Here is a 26,839-nt window from a genome sequence, read left to right as displayed (position 1 = left end):
ATTGACTTATCTTGGATTAGAAAACTGATTTAAATTTATGTACAAAAAAACTTCAAGCACCGACAAATTTTTCATTATCGTATAAAATACTAATATGTTAATGTATCATTAGTATTTTTAACAGTCTTTCCAGTTATCATATTAATAACTCGATAAGACTTATCGCATACATATACGAAATCTTCATGATTGTGGAAGATCAAGAACAATCATTCTATTTTTATCTGATTATTCCGGACATTATTATCAGCAGACATTTCTTGATAGCGTAATTGTTACGTTTTATCATCTTATTGCTCAATAACTACCATATAAGATCTTAATTAATTAACGCTAATTGAAAGGATTTCTTTTGTCGTCGATGAGCCGACGTAATATATTGAGGGAATAAATATTGACGAAAGTGGATAAATATTTTAATTATCGCTACATTTAATTATGTTATTCCGTTACGTTACTTAGAACATAATAATGAATCGCTAATACATGAGAAAATATTGTTTCCATTTTGCGCACAACGCCAGCGATATTGCGACTTGGAACACTTGCCTGTCACTTTGCGAACAGCTGACTGTCAGACTCGTACATATGTGCGCGGTGCATGCGTCACGCATTAGTTAACGATCGATACGTGTATTACCTATCCACTAACACAGAACGGAAAAACAGTAAACGAGAAAAATAGATGATGATTCCTAGATAATTTTTATTTCTGATGCAACATTTTTATTATTTTGAGCAATTGTCTAGGTATATGTGTAAATAATGGCCGGGTCCATGACATGCGCATTCGATTCGCTTTTCAAGGAAATAATTTGATTGACGTAATGATTGATATATTTATACATATTTTCTTGCTTTTTTGGAAATAAGAGGATATGGGGTTTTTGGCATTCTATACTGATCTGATATTATCTAACGGATCTTACTACGGATATTAACGGTTACACAATACAATACAAATCTTGTATCTAATACATAATAATTACTGTGGACGGACAACAATGACACACAAAAATCAAAAAGTGAACTAGTATTCTTAACAAATGGAAACAATCCGATGTTTTTGTTTAAAAAAAAAACGGAAAATAGTTTCGGTCTCATACTTTTATTCAATATCTATACATAATATTTAAATCTTTCGTGATTCTCGCTCTGTCTAAATAAATAAATTAGATTTTATAAAAATAAAACTTTATTATTTTTTAAATTAAACTTTATAATATTAATGTATAAGTATTTTTTCTTGAGAGAGAGAGAGAGAGATTTTCTCAGATAATTCACGAAGCATTCATTTATGCACATATCTACACACATATATTCGAAAGCATATATGTTTATCGAAATTGAATATTTTAATTAATTTTAAACTTAATACAGTTTAAAATGATATATTTAATTTTTATATCAAGTTAAAACTTAAGTATATAAAAGTATATAAAATATATATAAACTAAAGTATATAAAACATATTTTATTTTGTTTTAAATATAATCAATATGTAATAAGAGAGAGAAGAATTAAATTATTAAAAATATGACATTTATTTAAGATAAGATAGGACAAAATAACGTGCACAATACCGACAAAGTACATATGCGTGGGACCAACATAAAAGCTTCAATTGAATGTAACTGGTACAAGGTTCAAAAACAATCATTCAACAAGCTTAAAATCGCTTATTATAGTCGAACTCGGTTATTACGTCATTGTCATCTAATTGCTTACTGTCTCCTAACAGAACTGTTATTTCAGAGCAAGAAATACACATTCATTCGTAATTGTGTCACCAATCAACTGATTGATCCTTTAATCGATTGTTATCGGTGGAAGTACAAAAGATTAACAAACATCATGAAATAATTAATAATTATGATTTGTAAAGTTTTAAATACTGAAATAATTTTCAGATAGTTGATAAATCTTTTTTGATTAATTAATTAGTTAAAATTATCGTACAAATTATCATAAAGATTATCTTTTTTGGTGCTAAAATTATGCGTGTTGAATGTATTTAATATAAAAATAATGAACACTAATACTCTCTTTGTTAAAAGAACCTTATATCATTTTAAGAAGATTATGAATATTCATTAAGCTCATCTTTGATATTTTGTAGTTGGTTTCAATCGAATTCGATAGTACGTGCGGAAATAAATAGATACACTATTTGATACATAATATTCTTTCGCTATTATTTACGCATGTATGTCACATGTTTTCCAAAGATACTACAATATTAATATAGCCTGGTATTGTTGCGATGATGGCTTATTTTAGCCAGCTTATTATCTTACCAATTAAAGTCGCAAAATGCAGCAGATAGGTAAAGCGGTATTCAACATTTTTAACATATTGAAAACAAAGAAAATAATGGAATTTATTTGTTCATTAGAAACTTTTGTTCTTACCACAAAACAATTTTTTATTATACACATATATAAAAAAAAAAATCTTTAAAACATTCTAAAAATATGTTTAAAAATTAATCAAATGATAAGTATTTTTTAAATAAAACAATTTTTTAAAATGTCATACAGTTGTAATTAAAACAATTATAATAAAAATGTATGAATAAAAAAAATCTTGTAAATGGATATATAAATATTATAGCTTTATGTTTCTCTTTCTTTCTCTATGAGCTATAAACACGAAACTATATAAATATAATATTTTTTTACTCAAGATGTAAAAAGCATTGTGTATATAAATAAAATTATTTATAAAATATTAGAATAAAAGATATTAAAAACGTCAAAAAATATTTAAATTAAAAATAAAACAATCATAGGAAAATAACCGTATATATTTTTCTGGATCAAGCTTGGACAAGACTTTCTCGCGTTACGATAGGTCATCAACCTCTAGATACAGAGTTAGCAAAGGTGAAGCGTAACGATCCTTATAATGAAGCTGTTTCTCTCATGTTTTGGAATTAAACTTTGTTATCGTATCGCTATGTAAAGGGGTCGATATCAGTTATTTAATATACATAATGAAGAATTCGTACAATCCGTGATCACTGTCTGCAAAATCACAAGAATGTCATGCACAGAATTATGTGCAGAGCTAATGTAGTTTAAAAAACGGTGTAACAACAAAAAACATAAACAATACTATTTATGGAATTGTCAATAAGATTATTATTGTGACAAATTGTAAATAACGGACGATAAGATTAATTGATTTACGTGATATATATCTCAGATGGTGCAGCGATGTGAATAAAAATAATAAGTGACAAGTAAGAATATCTGTTGTTAATAAATATATTACGCGAGAATATTAAAAATTAATTTAAATCATTAATAGGAGAGATTGATGAAAGAGACATTGATATATTCTGAATAATAACGTATTTAACACAAGAATTGTTTTTCATTATTCAGTTTTTTTAGTTGACAAGTTTAAGAGATCATCTTTTTATGCGACGTTAAAAAAGATTTTTATTCTTTCGTCAAAATACTCGTGTCTAAACATCTGAAAAAGTACAAAAAATGTCTGATTAAAGATTCAATTGTTTTAATCGTAAAATAAGACAAATAAATAATATCGATCTCTTTAATGACTAATTTGGAACTCTGTTTTAAAATTATTTTAGCTCTTTACTAATGCAAATGCTGTTCTTATTAGAAACGTGTGTGCAGCTATACGATTATCATCGCCCGTTTCTATTTATCTTGTAAAATGAACAGGCTCACGCTTTGAATTCAGCGAAATCGTCAAACTCTTAGACTCGTTGTCAGCAATTAATACATTCTGTCATGCAGAGAATCGTGTAAACGAATAGTGGGTACGAGGTAAATAATGGGCGCAAACAGTGATACAATCGCGCATTATTTAAGAAGCTATACTTTTATCATAAAAAAGAAAAACATGCATCATCTCTGGACTTTGTTAAAGGCGAATCGTCAGGTGTTGACGTCGTGATAGCCTTGACAAAAGTCACCGTATACGTAGAATTGCGAAACGATGCACGGAGCAACAACGTGAGAAACAAGTGCTTCTTTCAGGAATGCCTCACCTGTGCACCATTGTCAAATGTCAATGTCCCTGCAATGCAACCGCAATTGGTACATTGTTTATGCGAATAGAATGAGACGTACACTTGAGCTGTACATCTGTTAATTATCTCGCTGTGTCAAAAATATATTTAATCGTCTAAGTCTCACTGTGTGCCAATTTGGAAACATTATTTTTTTTTCAATATATATATATATATATATATTACAATGTATGTGTGTATGTGTGTAAATTTAATATGTCTTTATATATAAAACATATTATAGTATCAGTATTACTTTAAAGAAATGTGACAAGACTTAGCAATAACTCTTTTGTTGACAAGACTTATCTCTTTTCTATTTATTATATATTGTTTAAAAATCATAAACAGTGTTGAATGATTCAATGTATGACTCAAAGTGTGACTCAAAGCTTGATTACTACGACAATAATGCTGACTCTAGCTAATCATACATATGCTTGCATATTTCAAAAGAAGAAGGAGTAGCATGTTCTAAAAATGTCAGAAATTTAATCCAAGTCTTAAACACGCAACATATTTTTTCGCATTGATGATATTGGGAAAAAGGGGATTGTATACACCCTGAAACATCGCGAGTATTATGCTTGAGAAGCTGAGAGCTTGATGCTCCGAATGGATCGGAACGGCTGAACACGCGGATGTCTGCTGATGTGCACGTGATTCCAGCGTGCCACGGTTCCGCGGCATCGACCGACTTCCCCCACTTTGTGCACCTACACAACTGACGTATACATCCATCGATTTGCCCAACACCTGCGACAGTGCACGAAACATATCGTCTACAGATTTCTTCCTGAGATACGCTATTCGAGATAAGAATCTATAGCATTTTGAGAGAAAGATTGTATAACTATTAATCTAATAAATAATTACAGAATAATATCCGCTTCTGACGATCTGTAATATTCGCGATAAAATTCAAAATAGAAATCTTTTTATGAGTTAAATATGTCTCATATGTGTATATATGTAATCTGATTTATGATTTGAATTTTGTATATGTGTATCTTGTGTCTATTTAAATGTTCTCCCTGTTTTAAATGATATATAAAATTATAATTAGAATGCTGTCCCGAATATTTTATCGTGAATTATAGATTGTCTAAAATAGATTTTATGATGATTTCGATAAGGATGGATTTTCTTCTCGAATTATTCTAGCCTCAACCAAAATATTTACACAGCGCTCAATCAAATATTATATAGCTTATATATTATATAGCTTGTATTTTTGCTCACATTATCTATTAATCGGATTATTTTATAATTATTTTATTTTCATGTTTTATTCTTTTTATCAGGAGACGAAAATTAAACAATTAAAATTAATAATTAAACAATATAGCGGTTTCTCCTTCCATTCACTTTTCATATTTATCATGAAACTTTAAGAATTAATTCAATTCTAAAATTGGATCCCCGCAACGGATCCCCTCCTGCGGATAGCGATCGCTTCGGAATATCAGTGACGTATACGCAGTGTGTGTAAAAAGGGGTCGGTGTGTCCTCGAAAGAGGAAAGGGGGGGGGGGGAGACTCGTGCATGTGTAAGATTACAAAGTCAGCGTATGAAACTGTGCTCTGCAATGCTTCAACTTGCAACATTGTGCAATATTGCAGTATATGATGAACAGAAGTACAGTAAGAAAAATTTATTTAAAATTTTAATTAAAATTTATATATTTAAAATTTAATTTAACATTGATGTAATAATCTCTTTTTAGTCAAGCTTTGTAATACATGTTGCAGAGTTTAATATACATACGTATTTATTAATTACATAAACCTTATTCATTTTATATTAAATATGTACATATATATATATATATATATTCTTTTTTTCTTTATCTTTATTAAAATCCGTGTATGAGATACAAGATAAATAAATAAATATATATATATATATATATATATATAAATGATCATTAGTTAGACTACTTTAATCATCCGAGAAGAATGAAGGATTATATAAAGTATAAAGCATGCGAACGAAAAACGATAAATAATAAACTTCTTAAATACAATATTAAATGCGAAAGTTTTCAGAAAAAGAAATCTTGTCAGTCGCGCGTTGCGAATGTTTCCTCCTTTCGAGCATTCACTATAAGGCATTGTGCTACACAATCAGCTGATTCTAATACAGTGCACTACGAACGAGTGAACAAAGGCTAGGTATCGTTACGGTGGGTGATTTGACCTGCTTCTGCACGATGAAATTATATGGAAAAAGCAAGAACGTATACAATCTGAAATTTTTACAAAAATTTAATTTTTTTTATCGAAATATTAAAATTATTATTTTTGAAAATTTTTTTTATACATAAGAAAAGCATAAGAAAAATTTATATAACATACATCGCACACATTTGAAAATATACTCATTACAATAATTGTTTGTAACAAAGCATAGAATATTCAGGTAAATTTTTTTTTATAATAATAAAGCAGAATTTACGTAGCATAAACACAATTTTGATTAGATTTTATTATAAGCTCTCATTTATCGTTATTAAATACATTTTTCAGTTTTTGCTTAAGCATCCAGCAACAACCTGAGACACATTCTTGATTTTTGCATGTCTGCCCGACGAAATACAGCCATCTATTTTTGAAAAGCGCCAATACGAATCGAATATGCGCTTCACATGTCATGTGCTCCTTATAGGAAGCAGTCTTTGTATTCAACGTCGCTGCAGGCATTGCGTGAATCTCTTTGTTTGCTGCACCTGCCATTATCTGCATTATCAGTTTTTTTATATTTTCTTATGAAACGCGAAGAACCGATTAAATTGATATTAATGAAAATAGGAAAATTTTTATGTAACTTTTCATTTAATGTTAAATAATGAAAATATATTATTAAACTTTTTAAACGAAAGTATTTAAGAAATCTATATACGACAAAAGTAATATGAAGTGCAGGGTGAAAGCGTTAAAATTTTTTTACATTATTATTATTTGAAAATCTGTTTCGAATTTTAAATCAAATATACATGACATTTTTTAATTTTTAACATAAACTATATTCTTTGCAATGCTTAAGTTTTTTAATTATATTGTTTTGTACTGTTTTCAATTTATACAAATAAATAAATTAATTTTTGTATTGAATATAAAGTTTATCACTATTTAAGTACGTAAATTCTTTATCAAAGGGTTTACTTTATCACTGATATTTTTCATTAAAATAGGTCAAGTGATGTAAGAACTTCCGAAGGCTATATCTATCTGTTCATCGTTAATAGAGGTAGTTCCAAAAGTGACAGGAGGAAGAAACACAATGTAACGCTTGCACAATGTCGCTAGAGATCGATCAATTCTGACGAAACTTTAACCGTAGAAATACCCGTATAAATAAGTAACCAGAAAAACAGTTATTCGTCGCATTTATCGCGGTAATCGTGAAATTACCGCCGTAATTATTAATTACAACATTTTTAGCAGAAGATATTAAATTGTTATTATCAGATTTTCGTAGTATTTGTCATTATGAAGTATTGTCTTCAATAGTACTTGTTATTGTTATACGATATCCAGAGAAACATATGAAATTTGCATATCCTTTCAAAGCTTCTCCTTCGAATTATTAATGATAAACGCTGTAACACAAACGCAATATAAAAGTTAAAAAATAATGAACTATGCATTTAATATATAAAGCATCTCAACATACCTGAGTAAGTGTACTCTTTAATCAGGTTTCTTTGTCAAATTAAAATTGATTTTTTCTTGTTAAAAATATTGAAACTAAATAATTTCAAAACTACAATAATATCAATTTTATTATTATGATTAATACAAAAATAAATATTTAACAACTTAAGCTATAGGATTAATAATAAATAACAAAATCATGTTCTTCAATTTAATAATAACCTGATTTTATTTTTGATAGGATTTTAATTAAGGCCTAATTATCAATATTTAGGATTGCGAAAAAGAGTGTCGCTCAAACACATTATCCATTAAATAATAATTTATAAATATTGAAACAACCTATATTGATAATATTGGGGAATGTGAGTATATAAACTATACACTCGGATATCGCATATTACTCCTTTAATGGACATGAATTATCTGTATTATAGACCGCTTTTATACACAAGATTAATTAATGAAACGACTAAATCAATAATATCATCGATCATAATTATACCGCTAATGTTTTTCTCTGTACGTCATTGACGCAGATGAATAAATTTTTAACGTATCATTGGATTACTGTGCACAAGAAATTTTTAATAAATTTTAGATTAGAATTTTTTTAGTACAGTCTAATAAATATCGAACGTAGAACAAATCGGATAGTGCAATAATTTTTACGATATATACGTACATAACACACATAAACATACACACATAAATAAATAAGTATATATGTATGTGAGTGTTTTCGTTTTTTATGCTATTTAAAAAATTTTTGCTAAACGTTTAATTTGTTAAAATTAAATATAAGATCTCTTCTCTAGTCGATGTTTTCGAAAGATATGTATCGCAATCTTGTTTTGCGAAGATACTCAACAGCTATCTTGACTTTTCAAATATCTTTATGTACGATTGCGTGCCTTATAAGATTTTTTTTATCACACTATTAATTAATGCTTGTAAAGTGATCGTACATTTACAGTTTCTCTTTATATCTCGAACTTTAGCACGTGATAACGTTAACAGTGTACAACCACACTTCCACCAGAATTGATAACTATATTTAATTTCTATTAGATATTGAGGTCAAGCTATGATCGCAAACCGAGGGATCTCTCACTGTCGCAATGTATATATAATTTTTCTAAAATTATTTGTGCATTACTTCGCATTACGTCGTATTCGTATTACGCCGCATCATTTTACATTGATTTACAAATTCTATAGCATAAAATAATAATAACTCATTGTCAGACAAGATTAAAACGTCTTAAAAAGTAAAAATAATGTCGTTATGACGTCTTTAAAATGTCTTTTAGATACGCATGAATAATTCTTTGAGAGTCAAATTTATGATTATTTATCAATATTTCAGATAAATAGATAAACGCAAAAAAATTATTTTTTTAATTTAATAAAATAAATTAAAAATAAGGTATTGTTGGTAAGAAAATCGACACTATGTTGGTGTTTTGCTATAAAATACGGCCAATTGTTTATAGATAGATTGTTACGAATAAGAGGTATATTCAGAGAAATGTCATTTAGAATAAAAAAAGAACTAAATAAAAGAAGTTCCAATTTAAGGGCCAATAAACAAAAGAAAAAAATTCCAAATAATAATCTTTCATTTGAAAGTACGTCTCCTATAATTGAACTTGGATGTGAATTTACCCGTCGCATTACTTAGAATTACATAGCGCCATGGAATTACTTGGGTTATTCCCGGCAATTCGCAATACATATATGGTATAAATTTTTAGTGAGTGAGACACCCCTCGTCGCAAACAGTGACTCGATCATTGCACAATGCTTATATAACAAAAAACGCTATATCTTTTATTTTGCAGACGCCTTTAATATTTGCTCGAATAATGCAAATCACATAAGTGTCAATATAACGTTGTCAATTATATATATATATATAAAATTTATAAGCAATAAAAATTATCACATATATATATATGTATCGTAATTAATTTAAAAAAAAAGTGTTATTTGCAACAATTTGTATATTTATATATTTGTATATTAATAATTGTAAATTTTTGATTACATATCCTATATATCTCTTTTATTAGAAATATTTCTGTATTTTTTATTGGAATCACTTATTTATTTGAAAATCAATTATATTTTAATTGTTTTCAACTTATGCGCAAAATTATTTATTTAATTATTTCTTCTAAATTTGTATAATTATCATATCTCAATTATATTTATAACATAAATTCGGTTTTTTAGCTTTTCTAAAAATTAATTTTATAAATATAAATATAAAATGTATATAAACTACAATAATATAAACATGAATTGAATTATTTAATTCTTTAATTAATGATATTCAAAATATTTCAATTGTTTTAGAAGTGTAAATATTTCATATATAATTACCGTATATCCGCGATATAATGATGGATCTTAATGCTAACCTTATTCACGATTATTTTAATAATGCATTCAACCATACACTTCCGCAATCTGAGATAAATCGCCTATTATTATATCCAAAACAATGAATGTTTTGTGTAATCAACCTAAATTTGTACGAGTAAATTTGTAAGAACTAACAATAAGTCAGCATTCGTATAAAATAGTCAATGTGTTGAAAATAACGCATTGCTTCTCGTGAGAGATTTAAATATCTAATAAAGATAAAACTTGGCATTGAAGTTAGCATTTTCTCGATAGCATGGTGAATAAATGTTATCTGCTGTGTTACGCACAGATCTCAAAAATTATAGATAAACCATTTATCAACAAATGGATTATTGTAGTATGCCCAGATAGAAGCTATATAAATAGTCTATCTAATAAAAAATGTACTATAGCAACGAGAAAACTATGTCTTTTATTTTTGTATGCAAAGGAAAAGACCTTTGACGTATACAACAAAGTGATATTTATATATATATATATATATATATATATATATATTATAAAACCGAATAACTTTTGTTCTTTTTCTATATTTTTTTCATTAAAATTTAATTGATATTGTTATCTTGCTTAGATTTTCATCTTATTTTCTTATTCCTGACTGATACATATTATTGTTGAATATTCCAAATGAAAAAATCATCAACTCCATAAAAGTCTAAGAACAGCTCTTTATTGAAAATATCTTTTAATATTATATTTATTATTATATAACTATTATAATTAATTCACTCTACACTACTATTATCATCGCTGTACATTTCCGTACGAGACGCGTAATTAGCATTCATTTTTTCTTATCGCAGTTAAAGAATAATAGCAATTTATCACAATAAATTGGAATTAATTGATGCTATAAGCGAAATAAAAACAATTAAAATATGCAATGACATATATATTCTTATTTTATCTTAATATATCTAAAAAAATTTAATGCCTTTCGCATTAGATCATTATTATTCTCGTACTATAAAAAAATATTTCAAAGTGCGCAGATATGTGCATGCTAGTCGAAAAATTGCGCGATTATATGCCAAATAATCATACTGCATAAATAATGTCATATCAATACATGTCAAATAGCTAATGAAACAAACGATTGATAAGTCGTTAATAATTCAAACGACGAATAATTCACCATGTTTTCGCACGATATAAATATTTAACGAAATCCATTAAAATAAATTATTTGACTATCGAACATTCAAACTTTAAAATTAATTCGAGAAAGAATCTTTTTAAGATTATTTGTAGAAATTTATATAAAACACAAATGCACAAAATAAAAAAAAAAAAAAATTGTAAACTATAATGGACAGAATATTTCACAAGAATTCACTAGATATTTTCAAGCGTATCGTGTGTAAATTATTTTGCATCATAATTATTAGTCAAATAATTTAAAACTATAGTTTTATTGATCAATTTAATGTTATTCGTAATAGAGCGTATGTGTAGTAGTATATTTCCAGCATAAAAGCGGAATAAAAAATTTCCGTATAAAAGCTTATCTCGTCATTTATCTCATCATTCTCGGGACAAACACGTCGCATGTGACCCCCAGCAAGGCGACCGTGTTTCAAAGATGGGATGAACAGACGTGAGTGCACGTGGTCTGCGAGTGCTGCGCGTGTCTCCCACTGTTCTCTGCGTTCACTTTCCCTACCACTTTGCCATCGGCCTGCAGTATAAAAACGAACGCGCGCTGATGTGACGAGTTAGTGCCTTAGTGCGTCTCTCGCCTTGTTTAGGATAAAGGAATTGAAGAGATTTTGTTCTTTGTTGTTCTTTATTAGATTGCAAACTCTCTTTACAATTATAAGATTAAAAGTTTTATTTTCATCGTAAATTAAAAAGAGCAATATATTTGATATAAAGCTCGATCTCGGTGAATCTACGCAGTGCCAAAATTTGTTGGGTGAATAAAATTTCAGTGACTTCGAAAAATATATTTAATTAAAAGATTTTGTTATGCCGGTGGAATTGGAATCGATGGCGCCTATCGCTCACAAAGCCATCTCTCATAGCGGGTAGGCAACAAGATTTTTATTTTTTGATATTTGCTTTAATTCTCAATTATTTGTTTGTATAAAAAGAAAGTAAATCGCGTCAATTATTCATGAAAATAATAGTGCACACCGTTATACATCTAGAATTCACCAAAGTGAATTATTTATGTAATTACGACAGGAGATCTGTATTATTCTTAAAAAAAGATTCTTGTTTATGTTTTATTTATAAATTTAAATTTTTTAGAAAATTTTTATGGTAACGAGATTTGATAAAGTAACGAAGTAATTTTAATAGACTGTGATAAGTCAACTGTAATAAGTTCGCAAATTAGAAAATGTTATTTACATATTTGAAATATAAATTTCTAATACATCTTAATTATATAATATTTAGCAACTTCAATATTTATTATAATACAATATTAAATTTATTAAATATGTTACATATGTATAGCTAGTTAAGGCTAAGGCTAAGGCTGATGATAATATTATATATTATATAGTGCTAATAAACGCTTTTTATATTACCCATCTTATGATACATTGGTATATCTACAAAATTTATTTAAATCCACTAATTTACTTTTAATGAGAAAAATACGATTATATATTATTCTACTTCTTACACAACATTTATAAGCACTTCATGCGAAAACGTATTTTCAAATGTCCGACTAGGAGAGATTGAAACAGCTGATTCGCGTCTGACAGGTTTCCTCGTGCCCCAGGCACATTAACACTAATGACATAGTTCCGTTAATTTTAGCATTAGCATCATATCATTCTCTACGTAATTCTAGAATTATTAATTAATGGAATAATATATATTCATAATTGGTTTATCTTGTTACTGGAGGAAATTAGTTTAAAAAAAAACCAAATCTCATATTATTAATATTCACTTCTTCACATATACTTTCTAAATTCTTTCTTGTTAAGCTATCTGTCAGAAATAAATATAATTAGTGCAAAATATATATTTATTTAATACATGAATTTTATATATAAAGTTATTAAGAGAATATCTTACGCGTATAAATTTGCGATTTCTAATTTTATGTCATTATGATATCTTTTCATGACAAAGATAAAAAAAAATGGTTACGCTAAAACTTTTCTCGATTTAAACATTCTGTAATATCGTAATAAATAAATAAATACATAAAAAATAAATTTCACGATGAAATAACATACATATTCTATCTCTGCATAAAATTTAATAAATAAGCTTTATAAAGATTATTGATGTGTTAGTTATTATTTGCATTAAATGTATATTTTTGTGTAGATTATATTATTATATATAAAATGTCATCTTTCACCTGCTAAACAAATTTAAACCAGATACATTATTTAATTTGAGATGTCATTAAAAAATTAATAAAACATTCTAGCAAAACAATATTCTAAAATGATTAATTGAATTTTAATCACAATATATTTTTTGTATATTATAAGTTTGTATTAAAAATATAAATATACTAAGAACGCTGAGATTTATATGGAAAATGTTTAAAATTTTTTTTTGTTTTTAAAGTAAATATATAGAGAGATTTATATCCTTTTCACATCAAGTATATTATGTATAATATCAAGTAGTAACAAGAGTAATACAAGAAAATAATTATAAGAAGAATAGCTCTCTCTCTCTATCAGATTTCTTATGTTTTGCCAATACAAAAGTCAAAATGCTAATTTTATATTACAGAGAGAAGATGAATAAGCTGTGTCGTCAAGTCTCGATCGAGAGCCCGAGTGTGACCGGCCGGGAATGCGTCTTCAGCTTCGATGTGCCCGTACCGGATGTGCCGGCACACGGTGCCCGCATCCGGGTGATGTGCGCCGGTGCGTGTTACCATCCCCGACGATCGTCAAGTCTGACCAGTTTGACCTCGGTGTCGAGCAGCAGCAGCCTGGCCGCTGACATGTCAATGGAAAGCGATTACCCGGTGTCCCTGCCGCATTACGGGTTGCGCGATGCCGCCCTGTTCCCCGGCTATGAGGTGGCTGGCGTGATCGAGTCATTCGGCACTGAAGTGCCCGAGGATTGCGGACTCGCCGAGGGCGACCGCGTTATCCTCTATCCCTACGACGGTATTCCCAACGGCTACGTCGAATACCTGGTAGTTCACGATCTCAAGTACCTGATTAAAATCCCAGATACTATGTCGCTCAGCGTGGCAGCTATGCTGCCAGCTGGTGCGCTCCTCGCTATGAATACTGTCTTTGCTGCGCACGAACACGTGCAGGTACGATTAAAATTAGATTATTCTACTTTATTATCACTTACTAAACACATGAGTATAAAAAGATTAATAAATAAGCCATGGAATTAAATAAAGCGAATGTTTTAGGAACAATGGCCTTCTCTTTAAAGTTGAAAGTTAATTTGAAAAATGCTTTTGATACGATTATAAATCAATTTGCGCTAACTCTGATCGATTAAATTTAAATGACAAAAAATTCTTTCTAAATTAAATCTAATTTTATACATATACTATAGAAAAAGGAAACAAAAACTCAGATATACGATAAAATATTACAGGCATTATTGAAAGAGAGAGGAGAGAAGAGTGTGTGCAAGATTCTAGTAGTTGGTACTGGCGGTCTTGCTTTGTGGGCTCTTAGAATTGCGTCGTATCACTTCAGCAACATGAGAGATAGAGTTACTACCACCATAGCCACTCTTAAGGATGATGGTCTCCTCATAGCTCAAGAATTCCAACGGTAAGTTTATTCGACCGATTCAATTATATTCACGTGCATGAGAGGTCAAATAGAAATATTTTGTTATTAGTCAATTAATTAATTAGCCAACACAATTTTGAAAAATCGTAGCTCAATCGAATGGATGGAGAGAGTATTGGCAAGTTTTTTATTATAAAAATTAACTCTCCCTGCATATATAAGATCAATTTAAAAGACTATCTTTTATTTGTATCAAAGAAATACACTTCTTTAAATTTAATGCTTCTGTGCAAGAATGATTCGGTGCAACCACGTGTGTATTAAATTTCGTACTCGTCATCTTATTTGATTTATTTAGCAGTAGTCGGCATATCGATTACAGGGTAAGCGTAGTACAATGGAATGAAGATCTATACGAAAAGCAGCTGATCGAGCGCACGATGGATGCTTGCGGTGGCCAAGTAGACGTGGTGATAGATTTCGGCACGACATCGCGCAACCTCCATCGTAGCATGCAGTGCCTCAGTAAAGGCGGCGTAGTATTCGTGATCAAGGAGGTAGCCGATCGATTGTTGCCCAAGTTCAGTCGACGAGCCGAAGAGCGACAACAGTCCATTAAACCAGTAGAATTGGGCACGCTGGAGCAATTACGCGAGCTCGTGCAATTGGTCGCCTCCGGTGAGATTGAACCGCCACCGCACACCGTTTATCCCGCCGAGGAAGCCATCGATGTCGTACAAAAGCTTTGCCACTCGGAAATCCAAGGTCGTGCGATTCTTCGTTTCTATCCCGCAGATTAGAGGACTTTCCGCTAAGAAATTCCCCGCAATCGCGCGGATTAGGAGACAGATTTAATGACGACAACCGAAGAGTCAAGATGCCGGTCCCGGATGATGAGAATTGTATGGGTTAGTATGATTGACGTCCGTGCATTTAACTTGACGAATTAGACTATCGTGAAGAAATAGTTATTATTTCGTATTGATGGTCAGAGTTTAGATTAGGCATTGACAATGCGTATGTCATGCGAGACGATAGTTGGCGAATACAAGAATAGGGGAGTCTTCACTGATTGTGAGTGAAATTCGACGATGCGTTAACTTAAGATTTAATCTGTCGTAGATCTCACAGGAGTCACGCGAAAGTTTACAGTACATCTTGTTACGCATAGTGAAAGAATCGAAAAATGATCTCCCAGTTTATGGTTAATTAAATATTGATCGTTAACTCGATAAATTATCATCTTACATTAATAATGACACGACATACCACGCGAATTATATTTGACTTTGTCGAGTATTTCGTGTCGCTCTTTTTAAAGTTGCTGTCATCTTTAAAAAAGAAAGATCTCATTGTATAATGTATGAACCAAAGAATCTTTCTCGCCAGAGAGATTTATTGATGAAATGAAGCAGAATATAGTTTTCGCTTATCATTTGAATTGACGTCTGATTGACATCTCTTTTTAAGCAACGAGTAATTAGCTCTCAAAGATAGGCGAAGGTAATCACGTGTGAGTCAAACCGAGATATAACCGAGATAACAATTCAGATAATGATAAAGATATGAAAAAACAGTATGAAGTCACTGCGACAACAAGAAAAGAGAATTATCACCAAAAAGGTGATGGTTTCTATATCTTATTAATGAGTCTCTGGTTGAATATTTTCGTTTAACATTTTTTAGCGCAAAACGAAATCAAGGATGACATTACGATTTATGTGTGTCGAACACTTTAATGAAGTGAGCGGGTAAACAAAAAATTCTATCTTCACGGATCTTTAAACAAAAATTATCGAACATGGAAAAAAAGCAATACATTCGTTGCTCGACGCGTGTTTCTTCAATATGGGTATGAAACTTGAGCGCTATGCCGAAAATCTTGAATAACGCGCACGATAAGCTAATTTCATTTCCGTCGATATATATTAAAACTTCTATGAGTTTCTTTACCAAGTACCGACAATTGCAAATAAATATATTATATTATAGCTAATATGAGTGCTTAAAGTCGTCGGCCTAGAAATAGTGATAGAAGGGTTACAGAACTAGAACGACTTCAAATAATCATATTAACTATATTATTGTAACGTTTACATTAATAATGACTAATTAAAGTCGCTAATATATCTATAAAAATATCAACAGCATGAAAAGGATTGAAGCGAATATTTTTTCTTGAGAAAGAACAAATGTTAGAAAAGTTTTTCTACATAAACTGCTTTTCATTGGTATCACTGCTGTGTGCGCGATTGTTAAAGAAGATATGTATTTCTCATGTATATAAAATGTGTAATTTCAAAAGAAATTCGAATAATTCTAAGTCTTCGTTTACATTAAATATGTACCATATCATTAAATAGCTTTGTTGAACCCTATATACGAACGTGACAAGAAAACTAGTTTGTATGTATATGTTAATATATAAATTTGATGTAAACAAGGAATTTTAGATTTAGGTAACAATTCACCGATTTAATTATCCGATAAGACCACGAACCAGCGACTTTTATTCTCGAAAGTATCATTTAGCCTAAGTGATATTCTTTATATTAGTCGGCATCTGCTGCTATTTTTTTCAATTATTGTCCAATGTCATGACATACATATTTGAAATATATAGAGTCACTACTTTATAATTGTTGCATATGTTTTTCGATAATTAAACAACGCATCGACGAACACCGTAGAATGCAGTAGAAAATACTGCAAAACCAAAACAAGTCCGATATTTACGAGCATTTCAATACATACTGCAGTGATATCGCAACACAAGATCAAACATACCTATGTGTATATTTAGTGTTAATTCAGAAATAATAATCGGGGATACCTGTGTAAGCTTAGAATAAGTTTTCCGTTAAGATAAAGATAGAATAAATACTTTCTCTGCTGTAAAGTGAAATATCGCTATAATGAGATACAATCCTAAAATGACATAAAACTCGGTAAATAAACGTATTTACAAAGCTAAAAATGTGAGTGATAAGACACGAAACTGTTTCGTAAGATGTAAGTATAACAAAAACGAAATAATCGTTTCGTAAATAGATCTAAGCTTTATTCCGAACTTTATTCTGAACTATAGACATTATTAAGATAAACTCTTTACAATATACTTTTTAATCAATGGATGCACTTCTTCAGGCATTGCTAGCCTTAAAAACTAGAATTTTTATTTTGTTTATATATATATATATATACATACGTGCTCGCGCAAGTCAGTGAATTGATATCGGCGATATGTTTAATTATGCGCAAGTTTTTAATATGCTTTCTAAACCGATTGAATAAAAGCAGGTTGATTCTAATGCATTATTTTTAACTATATTTGATTTTCCTGGTTAATCTTCTCTTCCAAAGCCTTTCTAGATTCGTGCTAAATGATTATCATGCCATATATGGTCAATGCGTTATTTTATGCTACCGTGTGAATATTTGCGTAAAACATATATTATTTCATTAAGATTGTACCCGATACATATTAATTGTAAGATCGTATTTAAATTGTAGTTGCGCAAAAGAGTTATATGCAAGAGCGCATATCTCGCGAATTGCATTTCGAGGACAAAGAAAATGTGCGATGTTAAATGGTGAATGATTCTACACTAATCCAGATCTTGCTGTCACATCTGTCGATTGTTGTGTTTCGCAAAACTAAAACACGAAATCGTAGAGATCTGAGCTTTATTATTAACGGACACAATAAGAGCATAATAAAAGTTTGTATATAATTCAACATTTAACTCGCGTGAGATTTCGCGTCAAATTTCATTGAGTGTGTATATTCACGTCCGAAATATCTCGTCAATCGTTTATTGTTAGATCAGTATTCACCTTTCGTTTAGTATAAGTCAATGTAAGTTCATTCGCATTAGTTTATGACACGAGCGCGAATAATGATTGCAATGCAGTTGCAAGTCGCATCTCGAAAGACTGTTTTGTTTATTTTAAACGATATACCGGTATATTCTCTTATTTTGTATTGTATGTTTAGGCGACAGCTTAACACCGTAGTACACGCATCGCGTGTCACATTATTGTACCTACTATTGATTGTAAATGTATTATATTACAGTTATAATCAATATATATTCTCTTTTCTTTTTTAAATAACTTGTGTTTTATTTTTCTTAACAGAGTATACTAATTTGTATTGAATATTTCAGGTCTCTCGTATATGCGACTTAAACTGTCGCTGCTTATAGATTTGATAATAACAATATGCTGATTAAAAATCGCAAACAGTGATTAAGAGATTATAATTAAAATATGGCGTTCATTGTGATGCTAATTGCTTAACTTACTTTAGAATAATTTCAAAAGAAACGGCATGACAATAATTTATTCTTCATGAATAAATTCTATAAATAATGAACATTAATTACTTTGCATAAATTATAAATGTCGTTTACTAATTACTATTAATGATGCCAACACATTAGAATAAAAACAATAGTAGTTAATCTTTATTAAAGGACTAACTTATTTTCTTTATTATAACATTTTTATTAATCTTTTTGTTATAAATATTAGAAATAATAATTTTTGAAAAATTTAACATATAGACAAATATACATTAGAAATTATACCTATAAAAAAATCGATAAAAAATCAATACAATTGAATAATAGAAGTATAATAATGAAGTAAAAGATATATATGGATAAAATGATCACAATATATGTATATATCTGATGTGTATAGGCTAATTATATATATTAAAAGTTATGTTCTATTGAAACATGATTTTGTTTTAAGTGAGAACAAAAGTACAATTTTCTATGCTATAACATCAACTGTTAAGCTTATACAATTGAAAATAATTTAACCATCAATGGAGAAAACATGTTTCCCATAAAATATTATGTACATTTATATACACGCATATAACAATCACATAATGATATTGAAACTCCGTCGCGTATGTAAAAACCTTAAAAAGTGTATAAATCCTTTAAACGAGTGCAAGTTTAAATATCAACAAATTTAAAAAAGTTATCTTGAGTATTTCTATGAATACATCCTGATAGATTATCTTTTTTCTTTAATTCGAGACTTAATCATACCGAAATAAAGTTTCTTTTTGTACACTTCAGTTACATAAAAAGATTTTATAAGCTACTATATTAAAACAAGCTTGCTACTAATATATATTTTATGAAACAAAATCCTTAAATAATGACAGATCGATATTATATAATCAATGACTGATTCCTCAGTTAGATTAATTATCATAATTTTACAATGAGAAACAAATATAATACTATAAATGTTAAACGTATGCCCTAATTTGATTTTATTTCATCATTATGACTTTGATTGAATCGACGAGCTCTTAAATAATTCCGCGGAACATAACCTTGCTTACCGTCGCGATTCTCTACGAGCCACCATTCGTCATTTCCTTTCTCGTCATGAGGTCTAAGGAGTCGAAGGGCTTGGCCATTAGTAATGGGTAATGTACCCGGCATGTTTCCAGCAAAATCGTACATTGCATAGTAAAACTAAAAATCAAGTTACATTAGAAAAAAGTTAGAGCGCAATCGAGAATATTAAGGTACTAACTTCGCCATATATATTCTGATAAACTTGAACTCTCGGCTTTTCTGGCACATTGCTATAATTATTGTTTATTTTCGATTCTTGTTCTAGCGAAAGTAAATCTTGCAAATGCGATTGAGACGCTTTCTTGATCTCTTTCTCTGGAGAATCTAGCGACATCAAATTTGGAGGACTGGAGTTCTTCTTTCCTGTAGCAGCGATATCCGTTGCAGTTTGATCGTGGTGCTGATTTTGCCGCTGAACCGGTCTCAATTTTTGAGAGGGTAGAAATCCTTGAGTGACTCCAGTATCGACATACCATCTCGCCGCATTTCCCATTGGATCCTGTTTCTTTATGACTGCGATTAATGTATCTCTCGCTGCACTTACATCAAGCATGGAACTACTGACAATGTCCTCAATCACCACGTATAATTTGTCCACCGTATATTTCTCTCTAAGCAGGAATCTCTGCTGTTCCGTCTGCTCACACAATTGCGATTGAACCTCGTCTATTTGAGGATTCGTGCCAGCAAATACAAAACGCGTTATTTGATTCCATATTAAATTATGATTCACGAGAAATGATTCTAGCACATCTTGCGATGATAAATGCAGCGATGTCTAACAAATAAAAAAAATATTTTTTATTCACATACCTTCCAATTTATAATTAAAAATCAAAGTTTTATCCAAATACCTCGCAAAGAGTCAGATATTGCTTTGTAATTTTTCCATTTAATAACTTTCGAGCGTTTGCGAAAGTATTTATGCAATTAACTAAAATATTCGTCGCCGCGTCCAATAATATGGGTAACTCTTCGAGCAATTGTTGATTCAATGCTTCGTAATTACTCTTAGCGGTAAATAATTCCTCTTGTATCTAAAATAAAAGATAAAGTGAATCATAAGAGTGAAAAGATGTGTAAAAGTATCAGCGCGCGTCGTGCTCTAGTCGCTTATAACAGGTAAATACTAAATTATATAAACAATTACAATTTTTGATTCTTTATTTTTCTCACTCTTAGAAATAGCAGCGTCGTAATCCAGTAGCTTATCGTGCCTCTTCGCTACCAACATCGTTGGTCCTTCTAACAGCGTCGCTAGAGAATGCAGCGGTGCGCTGACTCTCTTTTCGATACAGGACTTAAAATCCTGCATATATTGAGACCAAATCATGGATCTTATATTTTGTAGCTTTTTCACTTCAACGGTCGGAGTTTCCTGATAATAATGTACCAAGAATTCGGCTATTACTTCACCGGATATAGCTTCGTCGCTCAAATATGCGGTACATTGCTCAATATCTTTAATTAATTGCCAGGTACATTTTTCTATAGATCGAAATTGTTTTTCAAGCTCCTCAAATTCGGTATCACTCGCGATATTTGTCAGTCCCAGACTTGCCGACAATCTTGTGCTTAACCTTGTAGACATTTTCGCTACAGAGTGCATATTTAATTTCGACATTTTGCTAATTAAAGTATTATCATTTTCTAAATATTTTGACACAATATCTCTCCTGCGTTTATATTCATTGATATAACTGGCTACGTTTGTCATAACTTTCCATGCTTCTTCTATAGCTGCTTTATCCGGATGATTATCTTCTGTACACTAAAAATGATTTTTATATGGAAGTGTTATAATGCAATATAATTTTGACCCTATATATTATGTATATGAGCAACTACTTTTGGTAAATAATATAAATTTATTTTTGCTAATCTTGCGGAAATTGATGTATATATAATTTATTAACATCTCATAAATTAACATCTCATCTATTAAAATATATAACATTTTAATGAGATCTTACAATGTTCTCATATAATACATATTTACATTACTTTCAAAATGAACTACTCATACACTTTCTTATGTTTTATATAATTAATGCAATTACTGACCTTTATTAATTCATATAACATTAATGGGTACTTCAAAATTCTTTGAACCGGTTTTATCAGAATAGAGCTCATATCAAAGCAAGCAACTTGACGACGTAATGTTTCAATTCCATTGTTAAATACTTTCATGATCTCTTCATTATTTTCATACTGAAATAAAAATGATCACATAAATTTTCATATATATTATATGTCGATAGATAAGCTTAGCCAACTAGAATAATTACGTTTATTTTATAAATGTAAAATACCTTTTTTAACAAAACTAATGCTGCTTCATGATTTCCACAATACTTAACATAAACACTTTTTAATTTCTCAGACATCTTCACAAAACAAGGTCCAATTAATTGCGAGTTTTCATCACAACCTTTCATCGCTTTCAAAATCATATCCAATAACTCCTCAGCAACATGAATAACTTCCAAAATATTCCCAAACAAAATAACGACGTCAATTCCTTTCAATCCGAGAAAACTTGAATCATGCAAGTTAAATGTTTCATACGTTAATTTTAAATCGCGAACATATTCTTTCTCTGTTATAACCAACTCCGATATTACATTTTGTCGTTGATCCGCACGTTTTTGTTTTATATCGACTGTATTACTAATTGTAGACTCATTTTCTTGAGCAGACACTTCTACATTTGCAACAGCTTCTTTCTGTAATGGCACTCTACCTGGAGCCGGAGCTGGCGGTGCTGGTCTGTGCGGTTGCGACATTCTCTTCGGTTTTTGCTCTTCACTTACAACATCGTTCGCTTCCTTATGTCTAATTAAGACAAAATCTTCGAATTCTTCCAAGTTCAATTCCTGCAGGTCATCTGATGAATGTACGGACATCGAACTTAAATATTCTCGTGGGCACAAACCGATTAAACCACTTTTGTTCTTCACATTTACCCAATCCTCATTAGCCATTTCCACCACGGTGACAATTTCATTTTCGTGAACACTCAAATCACCGTCCATCTGCGCATCAAAAGTAAACAGTACTCTTACAGTAAGGCCCGCTTCCAGAGCATCTTTTTTTGCAGGCATAACTTCAGACTCAATTTGAGTCTGCTTGATTTCCGCACAATCGACTATAATATTAACATAAGACGATGGGAAAATGCCTTTAGTAGTATCGATCATACCCTCCATCCATTCAGAATCAATATGTCTGGTGAGATGCACTATTTCGCCCATTCCAAAGCTCAATTCGTTTGGAAACTGCGCATTAAATGGATATAATGTTATGGCGTATGGTTTAACATCCATAAAATTCGCATAAGTGTTGCACTGTGTGTCTTTTGCATCACTGATTGTTGATAAGGTCTCTGGGAATAAATCCAAATAGCTTGGAGCAGGCTCCTCAGGTAGATTCATGTAAGAATTTATGATAGAAGTTTCACCAAAATCTTTGTAAATTGTGTCATTGTAAGATGTCGAGGAAGATGCAATATTATTCTGTGTTATGCATGTCATTTCCCTTTGATCAACTGTATCTTGATCTTTGTCTATGTATGATATAAATCCTTCCGGAAATATGCCTTCCCTACCATCTTCTGTAATTCCACGACACCAGCCATCATCTAAAATTTCTATAACAGTGACAACTTCTCCCGCAGTTAGGTCCAATTCTTCATCAAGTTGCGCTTTCAATGTTGTTTTAACCTTTGCTCTTCTTCTTATTGATTTCTTTTTTATTGTTTTCTACAGAAAAGATATTTCTAATAGTTAGCGATACAATTCAATTGATATATAGGCAATGTTATGTATAGATTATCTTTTTAAATTTATCAATAACTTTATACCTTTATCAATATTGTATCTAGTTCCCATGTATGTGTTGTTGGAAAAATACCATTTCTGGAGCTTGTCCTGCCCATGCACCATCCTGAACCTATGTCTCTTGTTCCAATTATAAGTTCTCCTATTTTAATGAAAAAAAGAAAAGAAAAGAAAAAAAAATTCAATTGTCGTTGCCATCCATAATATATTAAAACCTAATATTAAAAATTGTTTTTGCCAATTCAAAGTTCCTATTAAAGACAAGATTCGTAAATTCTATAGGAAATTTGTAATTTTATAGTATAATTGAGAGAAAGAGAGAGAGAGATATACAGAATCTTTGATAATAATTTTACCTTGCGCAAAGGACAGATCTCCAGTTTCCTGTCCAGCAAATTCAGCTATAGCGATAAATAATCTTTCTGTCTCATCAAACTCAGGAAGTTCCACTTTATGTAAATGACTCAAAGGAAATTTGCCGACTCTATCTTGAGATTGACCAAAACACCAATACTTGTCTATAATCTCATGTACCTGAAATAGGAACGATAAGTCATTCTATTATGTTAAACTGTTTATATTTGATTTTTTATCAGGTTATGCGACAAACATTCGCGGCAAATACCAAGAAATAATGTCCTTTGGAAAGGCTCAGCTCTCCATCGACGGTGGTAAGAAAGTCATGCAGCACCCTCGCTACTGTTCCTGGCTCCATTTTCGCTACGACGTAGTCGCAATCGTTGATCTCGCGATACTAAGATTATTACGTTTCAAGCGTAGGCACACAGCCTGTCAAGTCAGCTGAGCCAGTGTTCCGATCTCGGATCTCCGATAAATGGCTGGTCAGCTGGTGGCTGTTAGCTGTCACGTGGTATACTCTTGTGTGTATCCTGTTCTGTGTATATGAGTTAAATAGCTATAGCAAAGAGAAAATAAAATATAACGTTAAAAGCAAAGCGATTTCTTTGACAAATTATGCCGTTAATAAAATCATGTTAAATTGAAAGAAAAGCAATAAGGCATCTATTCCTTTTTCTACTGAAATAGTTTTCGGAATATCATCAGCAGTTAAATATATAAATGATTTTAGCAGTCATCTTAAGACCTTTACGTTTATGTTTCCTCCGACAGTTTGCGCTACTATGAACTATTGTACTGATTCTTCAATACATTGTTTAGTATGAGTCATATATAAAAAATATTTATAAAATATAAAAAAATCAGCTCTTTTTTTAGTCCGATAGAGATTAATTAAAAATTTAAATGTTAAATATTTGTAGTAAGAGTTTACACACATGTCTATTAAATGTTAATCAAGTATTAATATGTAATTTTTAAATAATTATATTACGATAACTATTGTTTATATTCTCTTGGATATATATATATATATAGATATTCGCGCATCACTTTCCGTAATTTGTAATTTGCGCTATATATAATATGTGCCAGGTATTTTAAAGAGTATTTCTCACCCGCTATAATATCTCCATTCTTGGTCATTTATTTAGCGGTAAATTAAAAAATAAAGAAAAGAAAAGATTGCGACATTGAAGAAAGCTCTGCGGCGGTATGTGCACTGTAAGTCTTTTCGAGTGACAACGCATGTATGTGGGAATTCTTTCAAGATTATTGTACTACAAACATATAAATAAGATTGTACTGAGTTATCGTGTCCCTCTTTGCTCGAGAATGATATATAAAGCAAAATGTAATTCTTAATTTTTCATTCTTCATTGTGAGGAAATTTTTGATGTCTTTGGCGATCATGAAATGATAATTTGTTCTGTGAACTGGTTTTTGCGGAAGTACGTAACTGATTGCAAAATTATATTTGATAGCAGATATCCGATAAGAATTAAATAATAGCCAGTCCAGAGCACTCCCACATGTTTATTTCTTATTTAATATTTTCATACACATATTTGTCGGCAATAAATTTACTTAATTTTAAGTATTTAAATAATTTTATACGTATAATGTTTAATTTAATATATTAAAAAAATAATTAATATTATTTTAAAAAATATACATATTTTTATGCATATTTTCTCGCTATATATAATAAATTTATTGCCGACAAATATGTGATCGCAAATATTAAATAAAAAATAAACATAAGAATGCTTTGAAATTTCTCGCTTTATTACGAATAAGCTTTCGCTAGCTCTGGCCTGACTATTATTATTTAATTTTTATCGGATATCTTCTACTAAATATAATTTCGCGCAAGTATAATTAATATATTTTTATAAAATATATTAATATTCTCTTACTGTGTGATATAAAACTGTGTATATCATTATTTTTACGAGTATATTTATACGTTATAATGAAATATGTAATTTTAATAATGTGTCTATAGAGTATATGGGATAAGGGAAATTTTTTCAATTTGTGTAATTTGGTTTAATATAGAATTAATATTATATATAACTGAAGAACTTTTACAACCAGAAAGTACGATTTACGATCGTATTGTCATGTTCGCTGCAACGAAAATTATTAATTCTCCGCACGTGCACGCGACGTAACCATAGACCTATAGAGACAGATCGCGCGCTCTTACGGTGGCTGTCTTAAACATTGAAGAACAGAGATATAGCGGTCGAATTTCTCTCTTTCTCTCGCACAGTTGAAGGAGAGAGAATATCGCGGCTGACGGGGACGAATGGGGAGGCGAGGTAATGCGCAATCGCAGTCTCGCCTCCTACGATTCTCCCCACCACGTAGCCGATTAGAAAGAGAAAGAGATCCGACTGTTATCGCTCTC

General features: G+C 30.4%; 2 protein-coding genes across 5 annotated transcripts in view; one reads left to right on the top strand and one right to left on the bottom strand.

The window, feature by feature from the left end:
- Nucleotides 1-18,950, top strand: part of Drat (Death resistor Adh domain containing target) — a 111,792-nt gene extending 92,842 nt beyond the window's left edge. For 2 of the 4 annotated variants that reach the window (XM_070311457.1, XM_070311458.1), the window contains exons 2-4: nt 13,855-14,395; nt 14,692-14,873; nt 15,193-18,950. In XM_070311457.1, coding sequence (XP_070167558.1) covers nt 13,855-14,395; nt 14,692-14,873; nt 15,193-15,634 — 1,165 coding nt within the window. In that variant the 3' untranslated portion in view covers nt 15,635-18,950. Of the gene's footprint in view, nt 1-11,848; nt 12,165-13,854; nt 14,396-14,691; nt 14,874-15,192 lie in introns of those variants that run through there. The other 2 variants (XM_070311455.1, XM_070311456.1) reach the window with 2 other exon arrangements.
- Nucleotides 18,951-19,666: 716 nt separating this feature from the next.
- LOC138941538 (rho guanine nucleotide exchange factor 38) lies at nt 19,667-24,946 on the bottom strand. The gene is made up of 9 exons (XM_070311323.1): nt 24,692-24,946; nt 24,423-24,600; nt 24,090-24,208; nt 22,540-23,988; nt 22,289-22,438; nt 21,375-21,995; nt 21,079-21,261; nt 20,403-21,002; nt 19,667-20,341 (listed from the first exon to the last, which is right to left on the bottom strand). Exons 1-9 carry the CDS (start codon nt 24,779-24,781, stop codon nt 20,123-20,125), a joined length of 3,609 nt encoding a protein of 1,202 aa, XP_070167424.1. The 5' UTR covers nt 24,782-24,946; the 3' UTR covers nt 19,667-20,122.
- Nucleotides 24,947-26,839: the final 1,893 nt, after the last annotated feature.

This window comes from Polyergus mexicanus, unplaced genomic scaffold (genome assembly GCF_030449975.1).
Source record: "Polyergus mexicanus isolate NDT 795.1 unplaced genomic scaffold, iyPolMexi1.0 SCAF_19, whole genome shotgun sequence".
NCBI lineage: Eukaryota > Metazoa > Arthropoda > Insecta > Hymenoptera > Formicidae > Polyergus > Polyergus mexicanus.
Note: the sequence above shows the minus strand (reverse complement) of the source record. Positions and strands in the feature narration are given on the sequence as shown.

Coding starts and splice junctions, on each gene's coding strand:
- LOC138941538 (XM_070311323.1), bottom strand. CDS start 24,781: ATGGAGCCAGGAACAGTAGCGAGGGTGCTGCATGACTTTCTTACCACC. Junction 21,996..22,288: donor TGTTATATGAATTAATAAAG/GTCAGTAATTGC, acceptor AATCATTTTTAG/TGTACAGAAGATAATCATCC. Junction 21,003..21,078: donor AATATCTGACTCTTTGCGAG/GTATTTGGATAA, acceptor TTTATTTGTTAG/ACATCGCTGCATTTATCATC.